At 52.1% G+C, this 21,470-nt stretch overlaps 5 protein-coding genes across 5 annotated transcripts; 2 read left to right on the forward strand and 3 right to left on the reverse strand.

Moving 5' to 3' along the window:
• Nucleotides 1-230: 230 nt before the first annotated feature.
• On the forward strand, nucleotides 231-8,088 carry P170DRAFT_432951 (putative HEAT repeat protein (DRIM)). The gene is made up of 2 exons (XM_024848376.1): nucleotides 231-1,440; nucleotides 1,499-8,088. The coding sequence occupies exons 1-2, from the start codon at nucleotides 440-442 to the stop codon at nucleotides 7,980-7,982; spliced, it is 7,485 nt and encodes a 2,494-aa protein (XP_024710711.1). The 5' UTR covers nucleotides 231-439; the 3' UTR covers nucleotides 7,983-8,088.
• P170DRAFT_432952 (DNL-type zinc finger protein) lies at nucleotides 8,064-8,966 on the reverse strand. Its single transcript, XM_024848377.1, has one exon. It carries the CDS (start codon nucleotides 8,883-8,885, stop codon nucleotides 8,307-8,309), a length of 579 nt encoding a protein of 192 aa, XP_024710712.1. The 5' UTR covers nucleotides 8,886-8,966; the 3' UTR covers nucleotides 8,064-8,306.
• A 137-nt stretch (nucleotides 8,967-9,103) lies between these two features.
• Nucleotides 9,104-12,412, forward strand: P170DRAFT_452804 (cullin family protein). Its single transcript, XM_024851302.1, has 4 exons — nucleotides 9,104-9,319; nucleotides 9,486-9,872; nucleotides 9,937-11,804; nucleotides 11,859-12,412. The coding sequence occupies exons 1-4, from the start codon at nucleotides 9,278-9,280 to the stop codon at nucleotides 12,028-12,030; spliced, it is 2,469 nt and encodes an 822-aa protein (XP_024710713.1). The 5' UTR covers nucleotides 9,104-9,277; the 3' UTR covers nucleotides 12,031-12,412.
• Nucleotides 12,413-12,740: 328 nt separating this feature from the next.
• On the reverse strand, nucleotides 12,741-13,839 carry sld5 (putative GINS DNA replication complex subunit Sld5). Its single transcript, XM_024852022.1, has 2 exons — nucleotides 13,624-13,839; nucleotides 12,741-13,570 (listed from the first exon to the last, which is right to left on the reverse strand). The coding sequence occupies exons 1-2, from the start codon at nucleotides 13,798-13,800 to the stop codon at nucleotides 12,944-12,946; spliced, it is 804 nt and encodes a 267-aa protein (XP_024710714.1). The 5' UTR covers nucleotides 13,801-13,839; the 3' UTR covers nucleotides 12,741-12,943.
• A 1,171-nt stretch (nucleotides 13,840-15,010) lies between these two features.
• Nucleotides 15,011-16,893, reverse strand: nimT (putative tyrosine protein phosphatase MIH1; the record flags this gene model as incomplete). The annotated part of the gene is made up of 4 exons (XM_024843569.1): nucleotides 15,011-16,145; nucleotides 16,222-16,428; nucleotides 16,502-16,570; nucleotides 16,640-16,893. The coding sequence occupies 4 exons, from the start codon at nucleotides 16,891-16,893 to the stop codon at nucleotides 15,011-15,013; spliced, it is 1,665 nt and encodes a 554-aa protein (XP_024710715.1).
• Between the last annotated feature and the right edge of the window lie 4,577 nt (nucleotides 16,894-21,470).

A 21,470-nucleotide genomic window follows, 5' to 3' on the forward strand; every position in this document is an offset into this window, starting at 1 on the left:
AGATATAATCCTTCAGCGTATCCACGACGCAAATTTTACACGATATCCCCAACGGCGCTGCTTTGTTGGGACACCGTCGCTTTTCAAGATGGTAGCAGCGTCGTCCGCTTCGCGGCCCAAGCCCGTGAAACGCGTGAAGAAGGGAACTGAGACGACCAAATCGCATCGATTCGAGCCCTTCTCGCAGCGTGTCGCAAAACTGAAGATCGATCCCATCCATCGCGTGCGACAACCGAATTTTGGCGAAGAAGACGATGAGACGTCCTCCTATTTTCGGTCGGCCTTCGACCACTGGACCGAATTGAACTTGTCCGACAATTTTTCGCAGTTTATTCGTCGAGTCAACCCGCTATGCGAAAGTCTCGCCCAAATTTTGTACTATGAGGATAAAATATTCGGCCTGCTGGTGGAGTTCATCGAGAAGCGCGATCAACTTTCCATGGAGCCGCTGCTGAGTCTTCTGGCTCAGTTTGCGAGGGACCTGGGCGCGCGGTTCGAAAAGCACTTTGCTACTTCGGTGAGTTTGGTGGCTTCCGTTGCCGCCACTCACCCGGAAGTCGAAGTCGTGGAATGGAGTTTTACGTGTCTCGCCTGGATTTTCAAGTTCCTTTCGCGACTCCTCGTTCCGGATTTGAGACAGCTGTTGGGTATCATGACTCCGTACCTGGGAAAGGAACGCCAGAAGCCGTTTGTGGCCCGATTCGCCGCCGAATCCATGTCCTTCCTCATACGAAAGGCGGGTCTGGTCTACTACAAGAACAACACGCCCCTCCAGCGTGCGGTATCATTTTTGCTGCATGACTTGCGACAGACGGAAGCGGAATCCAAGAGTGTCGAAATATACAAGGAAGGATTGATGGTCATGTTCTCCGATGCCATAAAAGGCATCAAGTACGGGATCCATTCCAACGGAACTGATATTCTCAGCTGTATCCTGGATAACATTGCTACCGACGATGGTCTGCAGAGCAACCTAAGTCTAGAAGTCGCCAGCGGTGTTCTTGTCAACGTCATGCACGGCACAACTTCCGAGACATTCGAACCGATCTTGAGCACGGTAATATCTTATGCCGAAAAGCACGGCCGAAAGGCTGGGAAAGAGCAAGCGGATGCCTCTTGCCGTCTGATTTTCCAGTGCGTGTCTGTCCGTAAAGGATCGCGCGTGAGGAATTGGAAACCTGTTCTCCAGACCTTGCTTCTTCTGTTGCAGTCGGCATCCGCTGCGCCTGAAGCGTATGCCGAGGCTGCACCCCAGCTCCTGACAGCTGTCGCCTATTCGCTTCAACTGGCTCCCATGGATGAAATGCTACCGTTTATGCGCTCCATAATGGAAGCTGTTACGAGTGACGTCCTCTCCAAGCACTTCTTATCGTTCTGTGCCACCTTCTCGGAGTGGGGTGCAGAGAAGTTCCATAGTGTCGTTCTGCCATATTTCCAAAAGTAAGCACTGTGCTGAGCCACATTGATTTGACCTATGTTCTAATCGTTTGAAATCTAGGTTCGTCAACGTTTCATGGCAGGAGCATGAATACGAGCTTTGTTTGGCCCTGCTTCGCTTGAGCCAGTCTGGCTGCATCACATCCGAAGCGTCCAAACCCGGATATATCACCTGTCCCGGCCCCTGGAAAAATCGGATCAAAGATACCCTGAGCAACAAGAAGCCCAGCGCTACCGACGTTACTCTTCTCAATGCATACTCTCAGCTTCCCGCGGCCTTGTCTCTATCTACAGAACCATCGCTTTTACCCGACATGAGCCAGATATTCCATGATCAGTTGGCCCGCATCCTGAAGAGCAACGAGTCCGACCTGTCTCCTGCGACCAAGTTTTTCCTTGGACAGGGATTTAAGAGTTATGTGGAACTGGCCAAACTCACCGGGGGCTTGGATACGGATCTTTGGGATCAAATCAGTGCAGTTGCATCCAAGTACTCGCGTCTGGATGTTTTCCTTGAAGCGACGCTTGCTTACGTCTCGACATGTTCTGTGCAACTTGATCTTAACAAACCTTCGTTGGAGGAGTTTGCTGATGTGTTGATCACCAATCTTGGTGGTCCATCCCATCACCTGAGGCTGTTGTCGCTGAAGATTTTGCGGGCAATAGTTGAGGCTTCGGGCGAAGATGCTTCACTAATTTCCGTGGCCATCGAAATTGAAGAGAGCCCTTTAACCCTCCAATCCGCCAGATTTCTTGCAATGCAGGTCCGTAAGCTTGCTATTGCTTATCCGCAAGTCGTTTCACGCAGGTGGATGCCTCGACTGATTCCAAATTTCTGCTTCGGGCTATTCTCCAAGAAGATGGCCCCGTTGTGGGATGATTCTGCTGCTGCTCTGAAGACAGTGAGTGAGCATCCTGAGGGAGAAAAGATTGTGTCAGATTTGGCCATTCAGTGGCTCGAAGAAAGAGGCTCGGTGCCCACGGAAGAGCCTGAGGAAGAAGCCATGGATAACTTCACATCTGGGGATTTCCAGTGCTTTAACGCCGCCAAGATTGAGAGCGTGTGTGCTAAAAACTTTGGATGTCTCGAGAAGCCCGCTTCGATCTTGCTGCAGAATTTCGAGAAGGATCATAAGTTCTCGGAAGTTGTGCCTGCTTCTCCTCGGACCCACGCGCTGCGAGTTCTGAATGCAATTCCGAATATCGCCGAAAAGCGTTCTCGCCAGGTAATTCCACTGTTCCTTTCCTGGGCAACGCGCGACGAGGAAGATGCCCCCTCTGGCACCAACAACAAGTCTGAGGAGTCTGGTTACATTACGTGGGGTTTCCACGATCGACTGGCTTTCTTAGGGCTTCTAGGCCAATTTGTCAATCCCAAGGTCTTGTTCAGAGCGCCTGAGGTCCACGATGCCCTATTTGGGTTGCTCTGTCATGGTAACTCCGAAATTCAAAAGTCGACCCTTAAGGCTCTTTTCACATGGAAGTCTTCCAGCGTCACGCCTTACCGAGAAAATCTGCTGAACATTCTTGACGAGTCGCGGTTCAAAGATGAGCTTTCGATCTTTGTTCATGTCGGTGGTGAAGATAGCCTCATCGATGAATCCCACAGGGGTGATCTCATTCCCATACTTCTCCGACTGCTGTACGGAAGGATGATCTCAAAGGCTGGAGCGAGCGCGACCCAGGCAGGCCAGCAGGGACGGAGGAAGGCTATCCTGAGAACCTTATCACAGTTGCCTGATCGAGAATTTGAACAATTCATGCAGGTTTCCTTCGGCCCTCTTAGTGATGTCCACCTGATTCAAGACGGCAAGATTGACAAGCAGGCTCTTTCTCGCGAAATCACCAGCCCAAGAAGACAGATGGGTCTGCTGAGAATGATTGAGACTGTGTTCGAGACGCTCCAAAGCCGGATGGCGCCTTATGCGCAACAGTCAATGGACGTTGTCTTATATTGCCTGGTTCAGGCATGCCGTGAACTAGGAAAAGAGCAACCCACAGAGACTGTCGATCCACAGAGAGAACGACTCTTGACAGTGTTGCGCAACATCCGATACACGTGTATCAGGTGTCTTGAACTTATTTTCTCTATCTCGCTGGACCGAGATTGGGCTCCCTATGTCCGGGTTATCTTCGACGAAGTAATTAACCCGAGACTCGATAACTTTGCGACGGAAACTACCCAAGGTGTGTCTGGGCTCCTCAAATTGTTCCGTGTATGGGCGATGGCTCCTAGATCCTCGTTCTATCTCGTCGAGTACAACAATGCTCTCTTGACCAAAATCCTCGACTGTCTTGGAGTAGAATCAGCCCGTGATGAGGTCAAGATCTATGTCTTGGATGAGATTTTGAACCCACTGATTGGGCTTTCCACTGGGAAGCAGCTCGAAGAACAGGAGACAATGGGCGATTTCTCTGCGGATGAGATCCGATCCGCAGTTCTGGCACCCTACATTGAGCATTCTCTTTCTCATCTCGGTGGACTTTTGAAGCGGGGTCCTTCGAAACACTTGCTGAACTCCGGTGTCCAGACTCTATCCCTACTTGCTCCATGTGTGGAGTCATCGGGAGAGACTTCGCGCTTGGTCAACATCACGACCTATCTCCTCCGCCAGCCCGCTGATCGAGTTTCGCCGAAGACCAAGTCTGGTCTTTTGCGCAGTTTGGAGCACTTTTTGCCCTTGTATAATCCTAAGGAAGACCCGAAGCTTCTCGAGGAAGTTTATGGGGCTGTTTCTTCCCTGTTCGATTATTTCAGGGATGACGCCAACCGAGAGGTTCTATCTAGGGTTTTCACGGCGTTCTCAAAGCACGATTCCGAGCTCCTTGAGGTGGCAAGCCTTTGCGAGGACCTAAACTCCAGGTCAATGAAGAAGCTTGAAGTGGATTACGAACGGCGACTGCAGGCCTTCAGAACGATCAACGAGGACCGGTGGGGAACATTCAACGCTAAGCAGTGGCGGCCCCTACTCTTTAACATGCTCTACTATGTCAAAGATGATGATGAACTTGCTATTAGAACAAGTTCCTCTTTTGGTCTGAAAAGGTTCATGGAGAGAGCTACCGCTAATAACGGCAGCGACGAGGAAGAATTCGAACCTTTGGTGAATGATGTTTTATACCCCGGTTTGCAGGCTGGCATCCGGCAAAAATCAGAGTTGATCCGATCGGAGTTTGTCTCCGCTCTTGGCTATTTCGTCAAGTTGAACCCGGACAGACCTGCTGTGCAGGATATGCACGTGCTGCTTGTCGATGATGATGAAGAAGCCTCTTTCTTCAACAACATTCTCCACATCCAGCAGCATCGCCGTCTCCGAGCTCTGCGCCGTCTCGCTAGCGAGGCAGCTCAAGGCAAATTGCAAGCCTCGAACATCAGTACCATCTTCATTCCGCTCAATGAACACTTTGTGTTCGATGAGGAGGTGGAGGAGAGTGGTCATAACCTGATAGCCGAAGCTGTGGCCACGATCGGTGCTCTTGCCGAGTCGTTGGAGTGGAGCCAGTTCAGGGCTATTTTCCGCAGGTATCGTGGATACATGCAGAGTAAGTCCGAGATGGAAAAGAACATTCTCAGACTCTTGGGCAGGATGTCCGATGCCTTGACGACCGCTATGAGCCAAAAGGGTGTGCCTCGAGAAACTACTGGGGATGAAATGGAGGGAGTCGAAGCCACGACGACTTCGAAATGTAACCTGGCGCGAACACTGCCATCTGTGGCCAAGGTTGCGACGGAGCTGACCACGAACTTCACGCCTTTCCTCACTGACTTCATTCACCACAAGGATGAAGCCCAGATGAGTCTGCGTCTGCCAGCTGCGGTGACAGTCATCAAGCTTCTGAAGTTGCTGCCGGAGGCCGAAATGGCTATCCGTTTACCACCCGTTCTATCGGATGTCTGCAGCACCCTCAAGAGTAAAGCTCAAGATTCTCGAGATACGGCGAGAAAGACAATCAACGATATCGCCTTGCTTATGGGGCCTGTTTACTTCGCGTATATTCTCAAGGAGCTCAGAGGTACTTTGACCAAGGGATACCAGCTTCACGTTCTCTCCTTCACCGTCCATTCCATGCTCGTGGTGACAACAGACGAGTTCAACCAAGGAGATTTGGATTATTGCTTGGGAGATCTTACTGCGGTAGTGATGGACGACACTTTCGGAACTGTTGGTCAAGAGAAGGATGCAGCGGATTATATCAGCAAAATGAAGGAGGTGAAGAGCAGCAAGAGTTACGACTCGATGGAACTCCTTGCCAAGAATGCCTCTGTTCAGAATCTGGCTCGTCTTATCCAGCCTCTCCAGTCGCTTCTCCGGGAGAAGTTGAACTCTAGCATCGTGAGAAAGGTCGACGAGCTTTTGCGAAGAATCGGAGTCGGCCTTTTGAGAAATCCCGGGGCAGAAAGCCGCGATCTTTTGGTGTTCTGCTATGAAGTCATCAAGGATTCATACACGGACCCCACGAAAGGCGAGAAACAGACCAATGTCTCTGCTGCAGAGGAGCGGTTCTTGGTCCGGATACGAAAACGGGGCGAGAAGCGAGACACGACTTCTTCTCATGTCTACAAGCTGACGCGCTTTGCGCTCGATATTCTGCGCTCGATCCTCAACAAGCACGACTCCCTGCTTACGCCGGCTAACGTCTCCGGTTTCATTCCAGTTATTGGAGATGCACTGGTCCAATCCCATGAGGAAGTGAAGGTCTCGGCTCTTCGGTTGCTGTCGACAATCATCAAACTTCCCCTGCCCGAAATCGACGACAACTCCCATGTTTACTTCACTGAGGCCGTGAAGGTGGTCAAGGAAGCACCCAGCACGAATACTGAAGCTGCCCAGGCATCGTTGAAACTGATTTCCTCCATGCTACGGGAAAGAAAGAGCACCAAGCTTAGGGACGGACACCTTGCTTATCTTCTCCAGCGTCTCACATCTGACATCGAGGAGCCAGATCGCCAAGGTGTGACCTTCAACTTCATTCGGGCTGTCATGTCCCGAAAATTCGTGGTTCCTGAAATGTACGAGCTGGTCGACCATATCGCTTCTATGATGGTTACCAACCAAACTCGCTCGGCGCGTGATCTGGCCCGCGGTGTTTACGTTCACTTCCTTCTCGAGTATCCTCAGGCCAAGAACCGGTGGACGAAACAATTAAGCTTCATGGCCAAGAACCTTGAATACAAGCATCCCGAAGGTCGCCAGTCCGTCATGGAGGCGATCAACATGCTGCTGTCGAAGACGGGACATGAGCTGGCTCAGGACATTGTCGGCACTTTCTTCCTGCCGATGGTCATTGTCATGTCGAATGACGACGCGCCTGAGTGCCGTGAGATGGCAGGTGCTCTACTGAGTCAATTTTACAGCAGGGCAGACCGGGAACAAATGAGGACCATCCTCACGCCCCTTCGATCGTGGCTCGAGCAGACCGAGAACTTGCTTCTGACCAGCACCGGTCTACAGGCCATGAGAATTTACTTCGAGTCGGAAGAGACGGAAAAGGAGAAGGAAGCTCGTTTTGTCCGCGACACCCTGCCGTCCGTAATGCAGCCCGTTCTCGAAACCGACGGTACAGAGAATTGGCAAACGCTCTATTTCGCGCTCCAGCTCTTCGCCAAGCTCTGCAAGGCCGTCCCTTCGATTGCGCTTTCCAAGGACTGTGCTAGCATCTGGGTGTCTATCCGGGAGTGTCTTTTCTATCCCCATGCTTGGGTTAAGACCTGCGCCGCGAACCTTGTTGGTACTTGGCTTGCAGACCTTGCCAAGTCGAACGCGACAAACGGCTACGATTCTCTTCCTTTGACCGGTTCCGCCGGACTGACGCTTGACAAGGACGCGATGATCCACTTGATCCGTGCCAGTTTGCGTTGCCTGCGTACGCCCGCCGTCAGCGAGGAACTTGCTATGCAGAGCGTGCGCAACATCATCTTCCTCGGCCGTTGCTGTGCCCAAAATGGCCTGGTACTGCCCAAGACCGGAAACAATGAAGCCGAATCGGAGGACAGCGATAGCGACGAGGACGCCGATGAGGAAGAGACGACGCAGAAGGAGCAGTCCGCCCTGCACTACATCTTTGTCCAAGCATCTTCCATCCTACGCCGGGAATTCATCAACACGCGGGCAGCAGCTCTGATACCCAAGACCGCCTCCATTGGGCTTCTGGCCGCTCTTTTCCGGCATCTCGAGGCAGAGCAGATTCAGCCCTCTCTCTCCGTCATCCTGGTTCCTCTTCAGCATATGACGGATGCATCCATCCCGCCACCCCGTTCGTCCGACGAGGGCTTCCGCAACTCGTACAAGACCCTTGTGTCGAACTGCCACGAGGTCCTTGACCTCATCCAGAAGAAACTGGGCACTACGGAATTCGTGAACCAAATGGCGCTCGTCCAGGATGCCATCAAGGAACGACGCGAGGGCCGACGAGCCAAGAGACGCATCGAAGCCGTGACCGAGCCCGAGAAATACGAGCGCGACAAGAAGCGCAGGAACGACCGGAAGCACGACAAGAGAAGGGAGAGAGGAATGGAGCACCGGTCCAGAAGACGTGGGTGGTAAGAGGTGCTCGGATTTACGGATTGTACCTGCCAGCATGTTGTGATGTGAATATACAAAAACAAAAGTCCGGAGTTAGGAGATCTGGGATAGATTTGCATTTAATAGTACAGAATTTTTCTCTTCATCTTCCTCTTGTTTCAAGCTATAGTACATGTTATCGGAGCAGAGTGTATAAAATCGCCAAGGTATCTATGACAGAAAAACAATCCAACGCCATTCACTATTTATCTTTTGCGAAAAGCGCCAACTTTTGCTGAACACCAGAGTAGTCAATCAACTCGACTCTCTACAGATCAAACCACCAAATCATTCAATCATCCCCATTCACGAAGACTCCGATCCAGACCCCCTCTTATGCGCCACACCATCATCCCAGAACTCCATATCCCCATCGACATAGCCCCTCGTGAGCTTCGAGCCCCTCTCAGCCAAAATATCCTCCAGCGTGGTCTTCTGATCGAAGAAGATATTCAGATGGTCGCTGATAACGTGGCGGTTCTGGCACGACGGGCACCGAATCAGGACCGTGCCCTTGTGGTAGCCATGCTTGGACATGCGATGCGACGAGCGCTCGCCACACGGCTTGCAGGTGAAGACGATCTGGTATGCGGGCTCCTCTTCGCGGCGCTTGCGGTTCTGCTCCTCGTTCTCGGCGTCGCGGGCGGCGCTGGCGTCTTGGTCTGTGAGAGGTTTGCTGGAGTTTTGGCGGATGGTGGTAGACGAGAGGAAACGGGTGTGTTGAATTGTCAAGGGAGAAGTGACTGAGGCAGGGACCAGCGAGGGACGAGTCGAGCGATACGTCAACTGGGAGAGAGAGCGAGAGGTCGAGCGGGAGATGGCCGCGCGAGGAAGAGAGGGTTGGGCGGCGCGGAGGCCGTGGAAGAGCGAGAGGGCGGGGCGCATGATGAGTGACTTGTAGGGTTTAGCGAGAAAGGTAAAAAAAAGGTAGCTTTGGTGCGGAGAGAGGGTATTGGGGACAGATGCAGGAGGAAAGTTAGGACTGAAGATCCGGTGATGATGACGGAGTTTGGCCGGACTTGCGCCGGGCTTACGTTGTTCCGCGGCGGTGCTCTCCGCGGCCTTCAATGAGACGCATCAACTTCGCCTCCGTTTGGACTCGTCGAGAATCCAGTGAATCGGTGCGCTGCCTGGCGGTCCCTGCGAGAAGGACTCGGTGACTCTGCGTCTTTATTGGGATCCCTCGTTTCTTGCGCTGTACGAGGACTTTCATCCTCGATTTGCCCCGCTCAAGTCTCCGCGAGTACAGTGGATGGCAGTCCACCTTCTTTTACAAAATGACTATGCGAGCACGACAGAAGATTCGGGCTCCCCGAAGGGTAAGACTTTTTCTGTGTTCATTTGGTGCGCTGGTGCTGCGTTTGCGGACGTGCTCAAGATTCTCACGGAGCTCTCCAGCGACAGTGAATACTCGGGCAACGCCAGTGAATCTTGTGTCGAGGACAGCTAGACATCAAAGGATATTCACTAACTATGTATCTGTAGGGCCTGACCTCGAGCAAAACTGATGAATTCGAAAGCTATTGGAATGTCCTCTCCACGTCTCTTAAGATGATCCACACCAAGAACGCCTCCAGCCTTTCCTTCGAGCAGCTATATCGAAACAGCTATAATATTGTCTTGATGATGCGCGGTAATGACCTTTACGACAAGGTCAAGGAGTTAGAGCAGGAATGGCTCGATACCGATGTTCAAAAGCGAGTCACGGCCGCCGTTGTGCCTGGGCTTCTGCTATCAAACGAGGCCGGGCATGCGGAAGATCAAGCGAACGAGAAGAGAGCGGCAGGCGAGAAGTTTCTGGTGGCTCTGAAGGAGGCGTGGGAGGACCATCAGCTGTGCATGAGCATGATCACGGACGTTCTTATGTACATGGTAAGCCCACATGCGGAAGTTCGTCGATTTACAATCGGAAAAATTGACGAGTTTCTATCCATAGGACCGAGTAGTTTCGGCAGACAAAGGACGGCCGTCGATCTACGTTACAGCCATGGCCTTGTTCCGTGATTCTATCCTCCGATCTGGAATCCGGCCAAATCTGGAAACGACTGTCGTTAGCGCCCTGGAATCCACGGTACTATTCATGATCCAGCTAGAACGATCCGGGCATATCATAGACCGGACTCTGGTGCGACACTGCATCTATATGCTTGAGGGTCTCTACGAGACCATCACGGAGGAGGAATCGTCTCGGCTTTACCTGACTATCTTCGAGCCAGCTTTTCTCGAGACCAGCAGGGTTTTCTATCGAGCAGAAGGCAAGCGATTGCTGGAGACGGCAGACGCTGCTACCTTCTGTAAAGTCGCTTCCGAGCGCATATCGGAAGAAAAGGAGCGTTGTCTCTACACGTTGTCTACTCTGTCGGAGCCGAAAATCAAAGATGTCCTGGACAATGAGCTGATCCGCAACAATATTGCTGAGGTTATTCAACTTGAAGGGACGGGCGTCAAGAACATGATCGACAACGATCGCTTGGATGTGCTCCGAAATGTCTATACGCTCAATTCGCGGGTCGACAGTAAGAAGACCCCTCTGACTGTGGCTGTTCAGAAGCGCATAGTGGAACTGGGCCAAGAGATCAATGCCTCAGCAGCGTCTGCCCAAGCACCTCAACCAAAGCCAGCAGGGAAGAGCGCCGACGGCAAGAAGCCGGAAAAGGAGAAAGAAAAACCTGTGAACCAGCAAACAGTCTCTGCTATCAAGTGGGTAGATGACATTTTGGCTCTCAAAAAGAAGTTCGACAATATCTGGCAGAATGCGTTCCAGTCGGACCAGGTGATGCAGAGTGCCATTACGACCAGCTTTTCGTCGTTCATTAACTCCAACGGACGCAGTTCGGAGTATCTGTCTCTTTTCTTTGATGAGAACCTGAAGAAGGGTATCAAGGGCAAGACTGAAAGCGAGGTTGACTCTCTCCTGGACAACGGTATCACACTCCTGCGCTATATCAAGGACAAGGATCTTTTCGAAGCATACTACAAGAAGCATCTGTCCCGGCGTCTTCTGATGAAGCGTGCAGTCAGCATGGATGCAGAGCGACAGATGATCTCAAAGATGAAGATGGAAGTTGGCAATCAGTTCACGCAGCGTCTAGAGTCCATGTTCAAGGACATGACAATCTCCGAGGATCTGACTGCCAGTTACAAGGAGCACATTCGGCAGGCAGGGGACCCCGACCGCAAGCCCATTGATTTAGAAGTCAATGTTCTCACTAGCACCATGTGGCCCATGGAAGTCATGTCCGCCGCCAAGGGGGACAGCGTCCAGATGTCTTGCGTTATCCCGAAGGAGGTCGAAAGCGTCAAGCAGAGCTTCGAGAAGTTCTACTTGGGCAAACACAGCGGCCGAAAGCTTTCATGGCAGCCCAGCATGGGCTCGGCCGATATCCGAGCGACGTTCCAAAGATCCAACGGCAAGACTCAGCGCCACGAGCTCAATGTTTCCACATACGCCATGGTCATTCTACTGCTATTCAACGACTTGCCCGCCGACCAGTCCCTAACCTTTGAAGAGATCCACGCGCGGACGCGCATTCCCGAGCATGATCTTATTCGAAATCTCCAGTCGCTAGCCGTTGCACCTAAAACGCGAGTTCTGAAGAAGGAGCCGATGAGCAAGGACGTGAAGCCCACCGATGCATTCTTCTTCAACAACGACTTCCACAGCCCGTACATGAAAGTCCGCATCGGCGTCGTCAGCGGCGGTGCCAACAAGGTCGAAAACCAGGACCAGCGAAAGGACACAGAGAAGCGCATGAACGATGAGCGTGGTGCCAGCATTGAAGCAGCCGTCGTGCGAATCATGAAGTAAGCTTCATTGCCCTAAGCCCTTACCTCAAGGACCTAACTAACTCGACACAGACAACGCAAACAACTCGCGCACACGAACCTTGTCAGCGAGGTCCTCAGCCAACTCTCCTCCCGATTCGTGCCCGACGTGAACATGATCAAGAAACGTATCGAAAGCTTGATTGACCGCGAATACCTGGAACGAGTAGGCGAAGACCCTCCTGCGTACGGATATCTCGCCTGAATTGCCTATGGATTCTCCCCCTTTCATTTTCTTTTTCTCTTCTCAGCAGTTCGGTTATCTTTTCAATTTGGGAAATTTTTCATTTTTTTTATATCACAACCACATGGGAAACATCTGGAGCTTAGCGGTGAAGGGCGCAAAAAAAGGCATCATTTTCATGTTCACATAGATTTTGGTCTGGTCGTTGATTTCTTCCATTTCTTTTCTCCCTTTTTCCTTTTTGATTCCTTTTTTTCTTCCCTTCCATGGGTGGACTTGGGCGATGGAGACCAGCAATATGACGTATTATGATGATGATTTGCTCTTCTGGACGAGCTGAATGATGTGAATAATTGGAGACAGATGGTGTGGAAGTAATGGCTGGTTTATTAAAGATAATAATAAGTCTAAAAAAAGTTTTAAGATAACGGAAAGAAATCAATATGTTCAATCTGATGTGTGAGGGATGAGTGAATGGTTGTGTATGTTTCCTTTCTACTCGTTTTTCTTCTTCCGTTCATGTTTCTATTATTCTTTCTCTAGATTCTGTCCTATTCTTTGACGACCCTAGACATATCTAGGATTTAGAAATATAGCTGCACTCTACGCTACTAGTCGGTGATAAATTTTGAAGCTGATATATATGCGCACTTGATCAGCAGCTGACACAACCAGCATGCCCAGGGAGTTTGCTTCTTGAAATCTGCAATGAAGTTTCATTACGTGGTATCAAACAATCAGGATATAGATCTATATCATGCACAACACAACACAGAAAAAGCAGGCAGACAGACAGACAACCAAAAGAAAAGGAAACCCAACGCCTCCAAAATGCAAGACATGGCATATGCACTACACCGATAGCCAAAAGAACAAACCAAAGAAAACACCCCCCAGCCCACAAACACACAGATAGAACAAAATGACAATAACTCTATAAGAGCTCCACCTCCCCCCTCACCCAAGCATTCCGAATACCCTCCCACCGAACCGCCCAAACATCACCCATGCGCATCGCCGTCCCGAACTGCTCTTCCTCAATCCCGTCCCCAGGCGGCACGACGACCATTACCTCCTCAACTAGACACCTCACGAACACGACCTCCCTTAACTCCGGCCCCTGCACCATACTCGTTCCGCCGGCGTTATCATCCAACCGGCGCAGCTGCGGGGGGAACGAGGACAGAAACGAGGCGCCGAAATGGCCCGCGAGGAGGGACTGGTGGGCGTGCAGGAAGGAGACTTCCTGCGGGGAGAGGGGCGAGGGGTCCGTGACGGACGTGAGGTCGGGGATGGAGTCTTCGGGTTGTTGGTGCTGGTGCTGGGAGGAGGGGGTGGATTGCGGGAGGGAGTTTGAGGGGGCGGAGGCGATGAGGAGGAGGTAGTGCATGCTGTGTTTTGTGAGTTTGGAGAGGCGTTGGCGGAGGAGCGAGCGGAGGAGGTATTGGGTGCGGGAGAGGTCGGTTTGCAGGATGGAGAGTTTGAGGTTGAGGGTGGGATTGTGGGTGGTGGGAGTTGTTGGATCGGCGGAGGAGGCGGCGAGGTCTTCGATGGATTCGATCTGGAGTCCATTAGTGACTGAGGTTTAGAGAGAAGGGGGAAAAGATGACGGACTTGTCTTTTTACTCGCTCCATCATGCGCTCCATCAGTGGTCCCGGCCATGGGAGGAGCTCCGACACGCCGCGCTCGGCGACCCAGAAGCGCGTGAGGAGCTGGTGGTCGAGACCGGCCGATTCTGGGGTAGACACATCGCCGCGGTCGACGGAGGCGAGGATGTCATCGATATCCATGGCCGAGGAATGGGATTGCGAGTGCAATGGGAGAGAGACTGGCGCGTTGGACGGAGGGAAATCGCGAAAGGCGGCGGGGGAAAAGCGGAGCGGAACAAAGGCGGAGAGGAAGTCTGCCTCAGGCAGGTGCTCCGTTGGCCGCTTTAGATGGAATTGGATCACAACTACAGCCACTCTCTACAAAGTTATAGAATTGAATATAGTCATCAAGTTTATTCATTCCAACAAAGGAAATTACTATCTTTTGACCCTCGTATCCTCCCCAGGTGGTTCCATTATATGCCAGTGATGTACCGACGGCCAGGAGTTATGTATGTACAGCCGCATGGATCATTCCGCGCCGTTCATCTGCTTGGATCGCGGTATGAGGCTTCGCAAAGAAGCTGCCATGCTTGTCGAAATTATCGCCTTGGTGACGAGCCGTACATCGATATGTACTGCGTACGGCGAGATGTGACCTGCTTCCTCAGTGTACAGGAAGAAGCGGAGGAGAGTAGATTAAAAGACGGTAAGGGCGAAAAAATTGTTTTGAGAAAAGAGATGCCGGATGGCGTGGTATCATGAGAGGTTCGGTGCGAATAGCCGAACTTGATCGAATAAGAAATCACGTAGGAAAGTCGTGCAACACATAGGAAAAGGGAAAAGGAAATGTTCTGAAGGAATGGTCGCTGAAACGAGAGCAAGAAGATTCAAATATGGCGGCGAAAAGGAGAATCCGATGAATCGGGTTGTGGGCGATAATTTCCTGGCTCGAGAAGGAATCCCCAGGTAATCAAAATCGAGAAGATTGTCGTGTCGTCAAAAATGAAGAATGTTCTATCACTGGCGCCAGCCGAAAGGGAAGAATCCGAGAAAACAAAAAGGATAAGGAAATAAAAGTCAAGCGAATGGACAGGCCCTTGACGTGCCGGATAGGATCCTGGTCTATAATCATCGCAGATCCAGGAATCCACCGAGCCTTGTCAAGGTCCAAAGGAGACGAAGCATGCTACACCAAGAGCTCCATCAATGCTAGCCGACCTGGTGTCCAATTGATCGGCAAACGATCTCTGCAGATCGATAGGTCCCGAAGGCGAGTAAAAGAAAATGATGCAAAAGAAAAACCGGACCAGGCGGCCGGGGCTAAGGTGCGATGCGTGAAATAAGAAAGCGTGTCGTCAAACTGTCGTGTGAGACCATGTTAGAGGGTCTGAATGTCAGAACCAGGGTTTCAGTAGGACAGCATACGGCGTCCGGGGAATCGAGCAGACCCGGGGCTTTCAGCGAAGGGCGATCCTAGGAATCGACTGCGATCACCAGGGTTGTTGCGACATCTCCCGGTGGGACTGTCTTCCATTTCGGGCGAGTTCTGTCCAAAGGCAAAGGTTTGAGCGCGGTTCAGCTTGGATCGTTGCTTCACCTTCCCAAGGCCACGCTCGCACGCGAATTCGTGCTCCTTGGCAGACATTTCGACGTAGTTCTGGGGGTAACATAGCGAGCGATGCTGGGCAAAGAAGGAGCTGTAACCTCCTTCGAGAATGTACATGTCCGGATAGCTGAGTTGGGGGTATTGATCAATGTTGAAGGCGCGGTCCCGATGGCGGATGTACTTCGCCATAATGGGAGCTCGATGGGCCGAATATTCGCAGTGCAAAACGAGCGCGGTCCGGGGCTTGGGGCTGGCAAAGAGCTCCGCAGCCAGGTTTTCCTTGTCGTTGTAGTTCACGGCGCCGTTGATGTGTCCACCCTCATACTCGTACTCAAAGCGGCAGTCGATAACCAGAATGTTGTCGAATTGATCGTTGAATTTGCCGTCCATGAGCTCCAAAAGAACGGTTTTGTCGATACGGGGCAGAGAGTCTCCCTGATCCTCATGAATGACATGAGGCAGGTGGAGGCTCGGGGTAGCTTCGATGTCGCAAATCGACTGAAGTGGTGCATTTGATGTAAAACTGGCCTCTTTTTCGACAACTACATCCTCTGGATGCTCATACATACTCAACGAACGCCTACATTGTTTCCGAGGGCGCATCAACGGGTGGGAACTCTTGCGAATAGACGCGGCGGAGGGCGACCCATTTCCACGAACATGGCTGCCACTGTTAGTGGCCATCAACGGCGGCCGCAACCGAGGGTTGGCCAGCCCGCCCGACGAATTGTTCCTTAACAGTGGACGTTCACGCTGCGGAGATTCTCCAAACATATCCTCCAACGACGCCGACGTGCTCAGGGATGTCTTGGTGGTTTTGCTCTGGAATCGAAAGGGGGGTGCCTGGCTCTCCGGGGCGGGCTTCGTCATGCCCAGTTGAAAGGACTGGGCTTTGCTTTTGGCGAGGCTGGGCCGCAGGAACGTCGGACGCCGTCTCCTATAGATCAATTCGTGATTAGATTCCTTGTGCCCCAAGACAATCATATCCAAGTATGCAGGCATCGTTCTCTTACTCTGGCTGAGCGTCCTTGGGCGGGACAGAGGGGGAGTTCTCCAACGGACTGGGCATGGGCGAGTCCACCGACAAGTCATCCGTCCCTGGGGTAATGATCTCGATCTCGTTTGTCATACAGAATGGAGGTTTGTGCGGCAGAGGCGACATCTCCATGATATCCATAGCGGGAGCAGGCGAGGACGAGGGGAGGGGAGGGGTGGTCATGCTTTCTTCTGTTTATGGTATGGTTAGTGATACCGGAGGCTTCCATGGTTCAGATCGGAACAGAGCGGCATCACCACATACCATTTCCATGCCCAAAGAGATTTGAAGAGAACAAAGACCGCCGGGGGGTTGCTAATTGCGGACTATGGCAGGTCAGCAGGGGTCCTTGCACCACGGCCCATCCAGCAGGACAAAGAGTACTGCAGACTCACCTTTGATCAATATGAAAATTTTGAGAGAGATCTGCGGCTAGACTCGCCGTTGGCGAGGAACCACGGACCGGCTTCACGTTAAAATAGTCGCCATGGGACTTCTTCATGGACAGGTCTTTGAAATTGAAACTAGGGGGTTTCAGCCCAGACCTGGGACCAAAAGAGCCGTAGGATGAGGGCACATCCGAGCGAAAGCAGTGTCCAAAGAGCACCGACGGAGGCTGCATGGCAGCCAACGGTGACGAGTGTTCCATTCTTCTTCAAAGACCTATCTTCTTTGCCCTTCCACTTTTTTTCTTTTTTCTTTTTTTCTTTCCTTTTGCCAGAAACGAAAAATTTCCGATTCCTTGTTCTTTCTTCCTTTGTGGTCGTCCCAATTGACCTAGACACCGTCGGGGTAGAAAACTCGCAGCAACACAGTAAAGCCAGACCGTTGACACTGCACGCTATCTATCTGGCATGTACTACAACGACAGGGAGATCTCCGTCGTCACGGTGCCTATTCCAAACCGTCCGCACAAGACCCGTTGTCGACAATAGTGTTGAAACCCAATTCGTCCAAGTGGTGCAGAACGGCTTCCAAAAATCCCACACGCAGCTAACCAGCACGTCGCGGCACTTCCTGGTGTCGAAGCCGACCAGCTCAGAGCGACATGACTGGCAGAGGGAATAATGTCGATCAGGGCCAAATCAAAGACGGAGGAAGAAGGGAGGGACCGAGGTGGGAGGACCAGCAAGAGGAGGGGCTAGCAGGATGGCAGAGGCTTGGGTTAGCAGATTACTTCTATAAGCATCGGCAACACGCAGGGGGAGCAGCAGCAGCAGCAGCCGCCAGCAGAGACGGCAGAAGGGGAGGACATCGACGTGGTACGCTAATGCATTGGGGGAAAGTTACCGAAGAAGAGGGTGTGAAGAAGTCTGGACACGGGATTGGGGTGGAGGATAGTCTGGTAGACCGAGCATGGGAATGAGGAACGACGCCGGTCTTAAAGAGGGAGTAGAGAAGATGTTTAAACAAGGCTGAAGAACTCAAAGAAAGGAAAAGGGTCACGGCAGAAAAAAAAAGAAAAAAGAAAAAAAAAAAGACCTGGAGAAAAGGTGAAGCTGAAGGGATGACCTTGTTGCAATGGCAACGAAAAAGTGGGGATGCGATCTCCAGATGCTCAAGAAAGAAGAGAGCTTAAGCGACGACGGGTTTAGGCCGTGTCAGAATTCCCAGCGTCGAACCGGTTTGGGGGATGAGCGTTTGCCATTGGTTCTCGAACCGCCGGCCCTGGAGAGGGAGATTGGGCAATTCGTTGATTCCTACAGTCGATCTTGAGTCTAGTTTTCCACTTTACTTCTGGGTGTCTCTGGGAAGAGCGTTTGCTCAGCATCCGGAGGTACCTACCAGGTAGTCCGTACTACTGCGTAGGTGAGGTCCAAGACGTCTGTACGGCGTCAGTAAGTATGTACGGTATCGGGCGGAATCGACGTATGTATGATGTACTTGGGAGTACGGCGTCTATCTCCGAGAGGCAGGTACGTCGGGAGGTACACGCAGGTACTCGTACATGTCGACATCATCGATACGGCGATACCATACCGTACTCCTACAGTACTGTACCTACTCCGTCGTAGGTACCAGTACTCCCGCAGTACAACGGACGGTCTTCTCGTTGCCGGGACTCCCTTGCCGCCATCGTCAACGCTAACCGCTGCTCAGCAACCCCCCGCCTATCAGCGTCCTTACGCTCTCCTCCGCCGCTCTTCTGCCAATCCGAGCGGGCTGGCTGAGGCATGGATCGTGCCTGTCTCACGGGCTACCGAAGGATTGTCCTTCCAGATTTTCTTTTTTCCACTTTACCCAGTAACTATACGTATGTATCTACATTCTGTTCTCGTCCCTTTCACCGGTTCTTACGTGAAAAACCGTTCATTCGGGATTACAGCCAAGACGCCTTCCATTTTGACACCTCCGTCAAAGCCTTCACCTTGCCCTAGGGTACACCCAGGCCCTTCCTCAAGGCTCCTGGCATATGCTAGGTGAGATCCTCTTTTAGTTTCACATTTAGATTTTGGGGTTTTTTTTTTTTTTTTTTTTTTTTTTTTTTCCTGCTTAACCCAGAAGGGATTTTTTCCCTACCGGAGTCCAGAAAAACGGTCCATGAATGGTCCGACAGGACGGTTCCATTCAACTACTGGAACGAAAAAAAGGACGACTCCAGCCAATAATCTGCGCAGTTCCGAAAAAATTACCCTATCCGTGTGTGCCGTTTTTTTTTTTTTTTTTTTTTTTTCTTTTTCTAGCTCTTTGGGTCCCGTTTTTATTATACATCACTCGACTCCATAAAGAGTCCAAATGAGAGATCGAATCTAATAAAAACTCCACCAGAGCTCCACCGGTCGGAAAAAAGAGCTTGTCCGGAATCTCTCAGGAACGAGTCTGGCCGTCCAATGGCAAAGGCTGGAAACAGCAAGCTGTCAGTCGTCAAGCTGCCGCTTTGGGTACCTGTACATTCTCCGGAAATCGAGTATACGCCCTAGCCTGGGGAAATGGCATCCCTGGGGAGAGTTAAAGCTCCGAGACTTCGCCAATCCTACCGCTCTGGAGACTGTGCATTCCGCTTATCTCATCGCCGTCGACCCTGGCCGATCGGAGAGAGCTGCGGATTCGCCCAATCGGGTAATGCGTGCGACTCCCTAGCCCTAGGGTAGATTAATTTGGCAGCACATACCAGGGCATGATCATGGATTGATAATATAATTCGATGGCCAAAGGGATGCTCGAAAAAAAAAAAATGAAATGAACCTTGGCCTGTGCAAATATTGATTGCCAATCTGGAGATCAATCTCTGCATCCCTGTCCTTGTTCACCACGGTGGTGAGGTCAGACGGCGCCCAAGCATTTTCCAGATAGCTTCAACTATGATCATCGCAGCTCTCTCCACGAGCTACCGGTGCTGTTCTCCAGACTTGCCTCATTTGCGACGGGGGCCGTACATGCCGTCCGGGCATTCTTGCTCACCGCAGAGCTCATCGTCCACGCATTTTTGGTGCCCTTACTTGCGCATAATTATTACTCCCGCATTCCCGCCGATCTGGGCCCAGGGGTATTCTATCCCTGCCCGTCCCCTCTTAAAGGGAGCTATCTAGCTGGGCATTATCGCCTGCCCCCATACCGCACATGGTCGCCTTACAAATCGTTCGATATTAACTCCTTATTATCGGGAGGACGAGAATTACGCGGGAATAGTGCCTCGGACGGCGCCAGGTCGAGCTGATGTCCTCGGCCTGATTATTGTGGGGATCTCATAGCTCCCAATGGCGCCCGAAGAGCTGACGACGTCACGACGAGGGGCTAAAATTTGCTCGGTCTGGGTCGCGAGCTCAGCTCTCGGCTGCTTTCCTGCTCGCTTCTCCGTCATTACCATGTTGGAGACGGAGTCGGGACTAGTCTTCGCCCGCACGTGTGTGCTGATGATCCGAGATCAAAATAGCTCGGTGCGTCCATGATCCCCTCGATGCACAGTGCATAGATTAAAAATAACCAACACTTCGTCCCGCACACCGCCACTAGTAATGTGACACTGGCAGGGGGAGGTGGACGTACTCTTACGCCGTGCTCCGTACTCCTTGACGATCGCCGGGCCTGCATTATCTGGATTCTGACCCTGCGCCCGAGCCCCTCACTTTTGAGACACCGGTCAAATCTTAGGTCTTAGGGAGGACGAGAGGCCAGCCGAGAAGGATGCCCCCTCCGTGCGGTATTATTGTCGGATGGCTGAGTCGGACGATGCTGACCCGGAGGCTTGCGGCTCGTGGGGGGGGTTGATTCTACGGAGGATGGATTCGAGTCAGAGAACACGCCGCGATCTCAGAGATTGTCGCAGGACAGTCACAGACCTCCCGATTTCCAATGCGGCGTGACAATGGCCGGCCCGGCATGGACGTGCATCTGCAGGTCTAAGGCAGCGTGATCGGCCGTGATCTGACGGTCGCGAGGTGCTATTTGACGACGATAAGCGCCGGACTTGCGACTAGGGAGGTACGGTGGTATCTCGGACCCTCCGATCTCCTAGTGGCCAGGATTGTGATCCGTCATCTGCGGTGACAGCACCATGTGCCCGCCTGACAGTTCAGTGTGTGTTGGAGTTACTCCGTCCGCAGTTCTGCGTAGTCACTACCGACCAAGGTATTCATTTCCAAGGTTCTAGGTATTGGGTACGCCGTCCGCAAGGCAGCGCCCGTCTCATTACGATGTACCCAGTACCGACAGCTCCTTCGGCCGGAGTACGGGGTACGGCGGAAGGTTCCAGGCCCGGAGGGAGTGGCTGCCAGTGCGGGGTTCGCAGGCCAATGCGGGCGCTGATTGGGAGAGCGCGCAAAGTCAGTCTGCAACTTTATTCACCAAACCTGAAAATACTGTTTCGTCCGGAGGGGAGCAAAACCGGAATCCCCCTCGGCGTGACATCACCACGTCAACATGCAGCGGGATGTGTTGGCCTGCTCGTGGTTGGCATTGTTGTTGCTTTCCCCCATTCAGGTATTTGCTTACTTTTTTCTTTTTCTTGGTGTTCGTTTGATATACTATCTCCGTCCACTAGTCATGTCCCATGGGTCGCGTCATAGAGTAACCACCACGCCGGCCTGAACCGTGGTACTGAGCCGTGTTGTTTGATTCCGCGACCCAGACAAAACGCGACCGCCATGCGCTCTCCCGTGACCTTCGGGTATGAGATCATCGACTCACTCAACCCTTTTTTGTTTTGGATTTGCGTTGCTTTTGCATGCTGCCTTGCTTTTCTTTTTTCAGACCGACACGTGCGGTGTTTACTTGTTTGGTGTTTAC

This window comes from Aspergillus steynii, assembly GCF_002849105.1.
Source record: "Aspergillus steynii IBT 23096 chromosome Unknown P170scaffold_1, whole genome shotgun sequence".
Taxonomy (NCBI): Eukaryota; Fungi; Ascomycota; class Eurotiomycetes; order Eurotiales; family Aspergillaceae; genus Aspergillus; species Aspergillus steynii.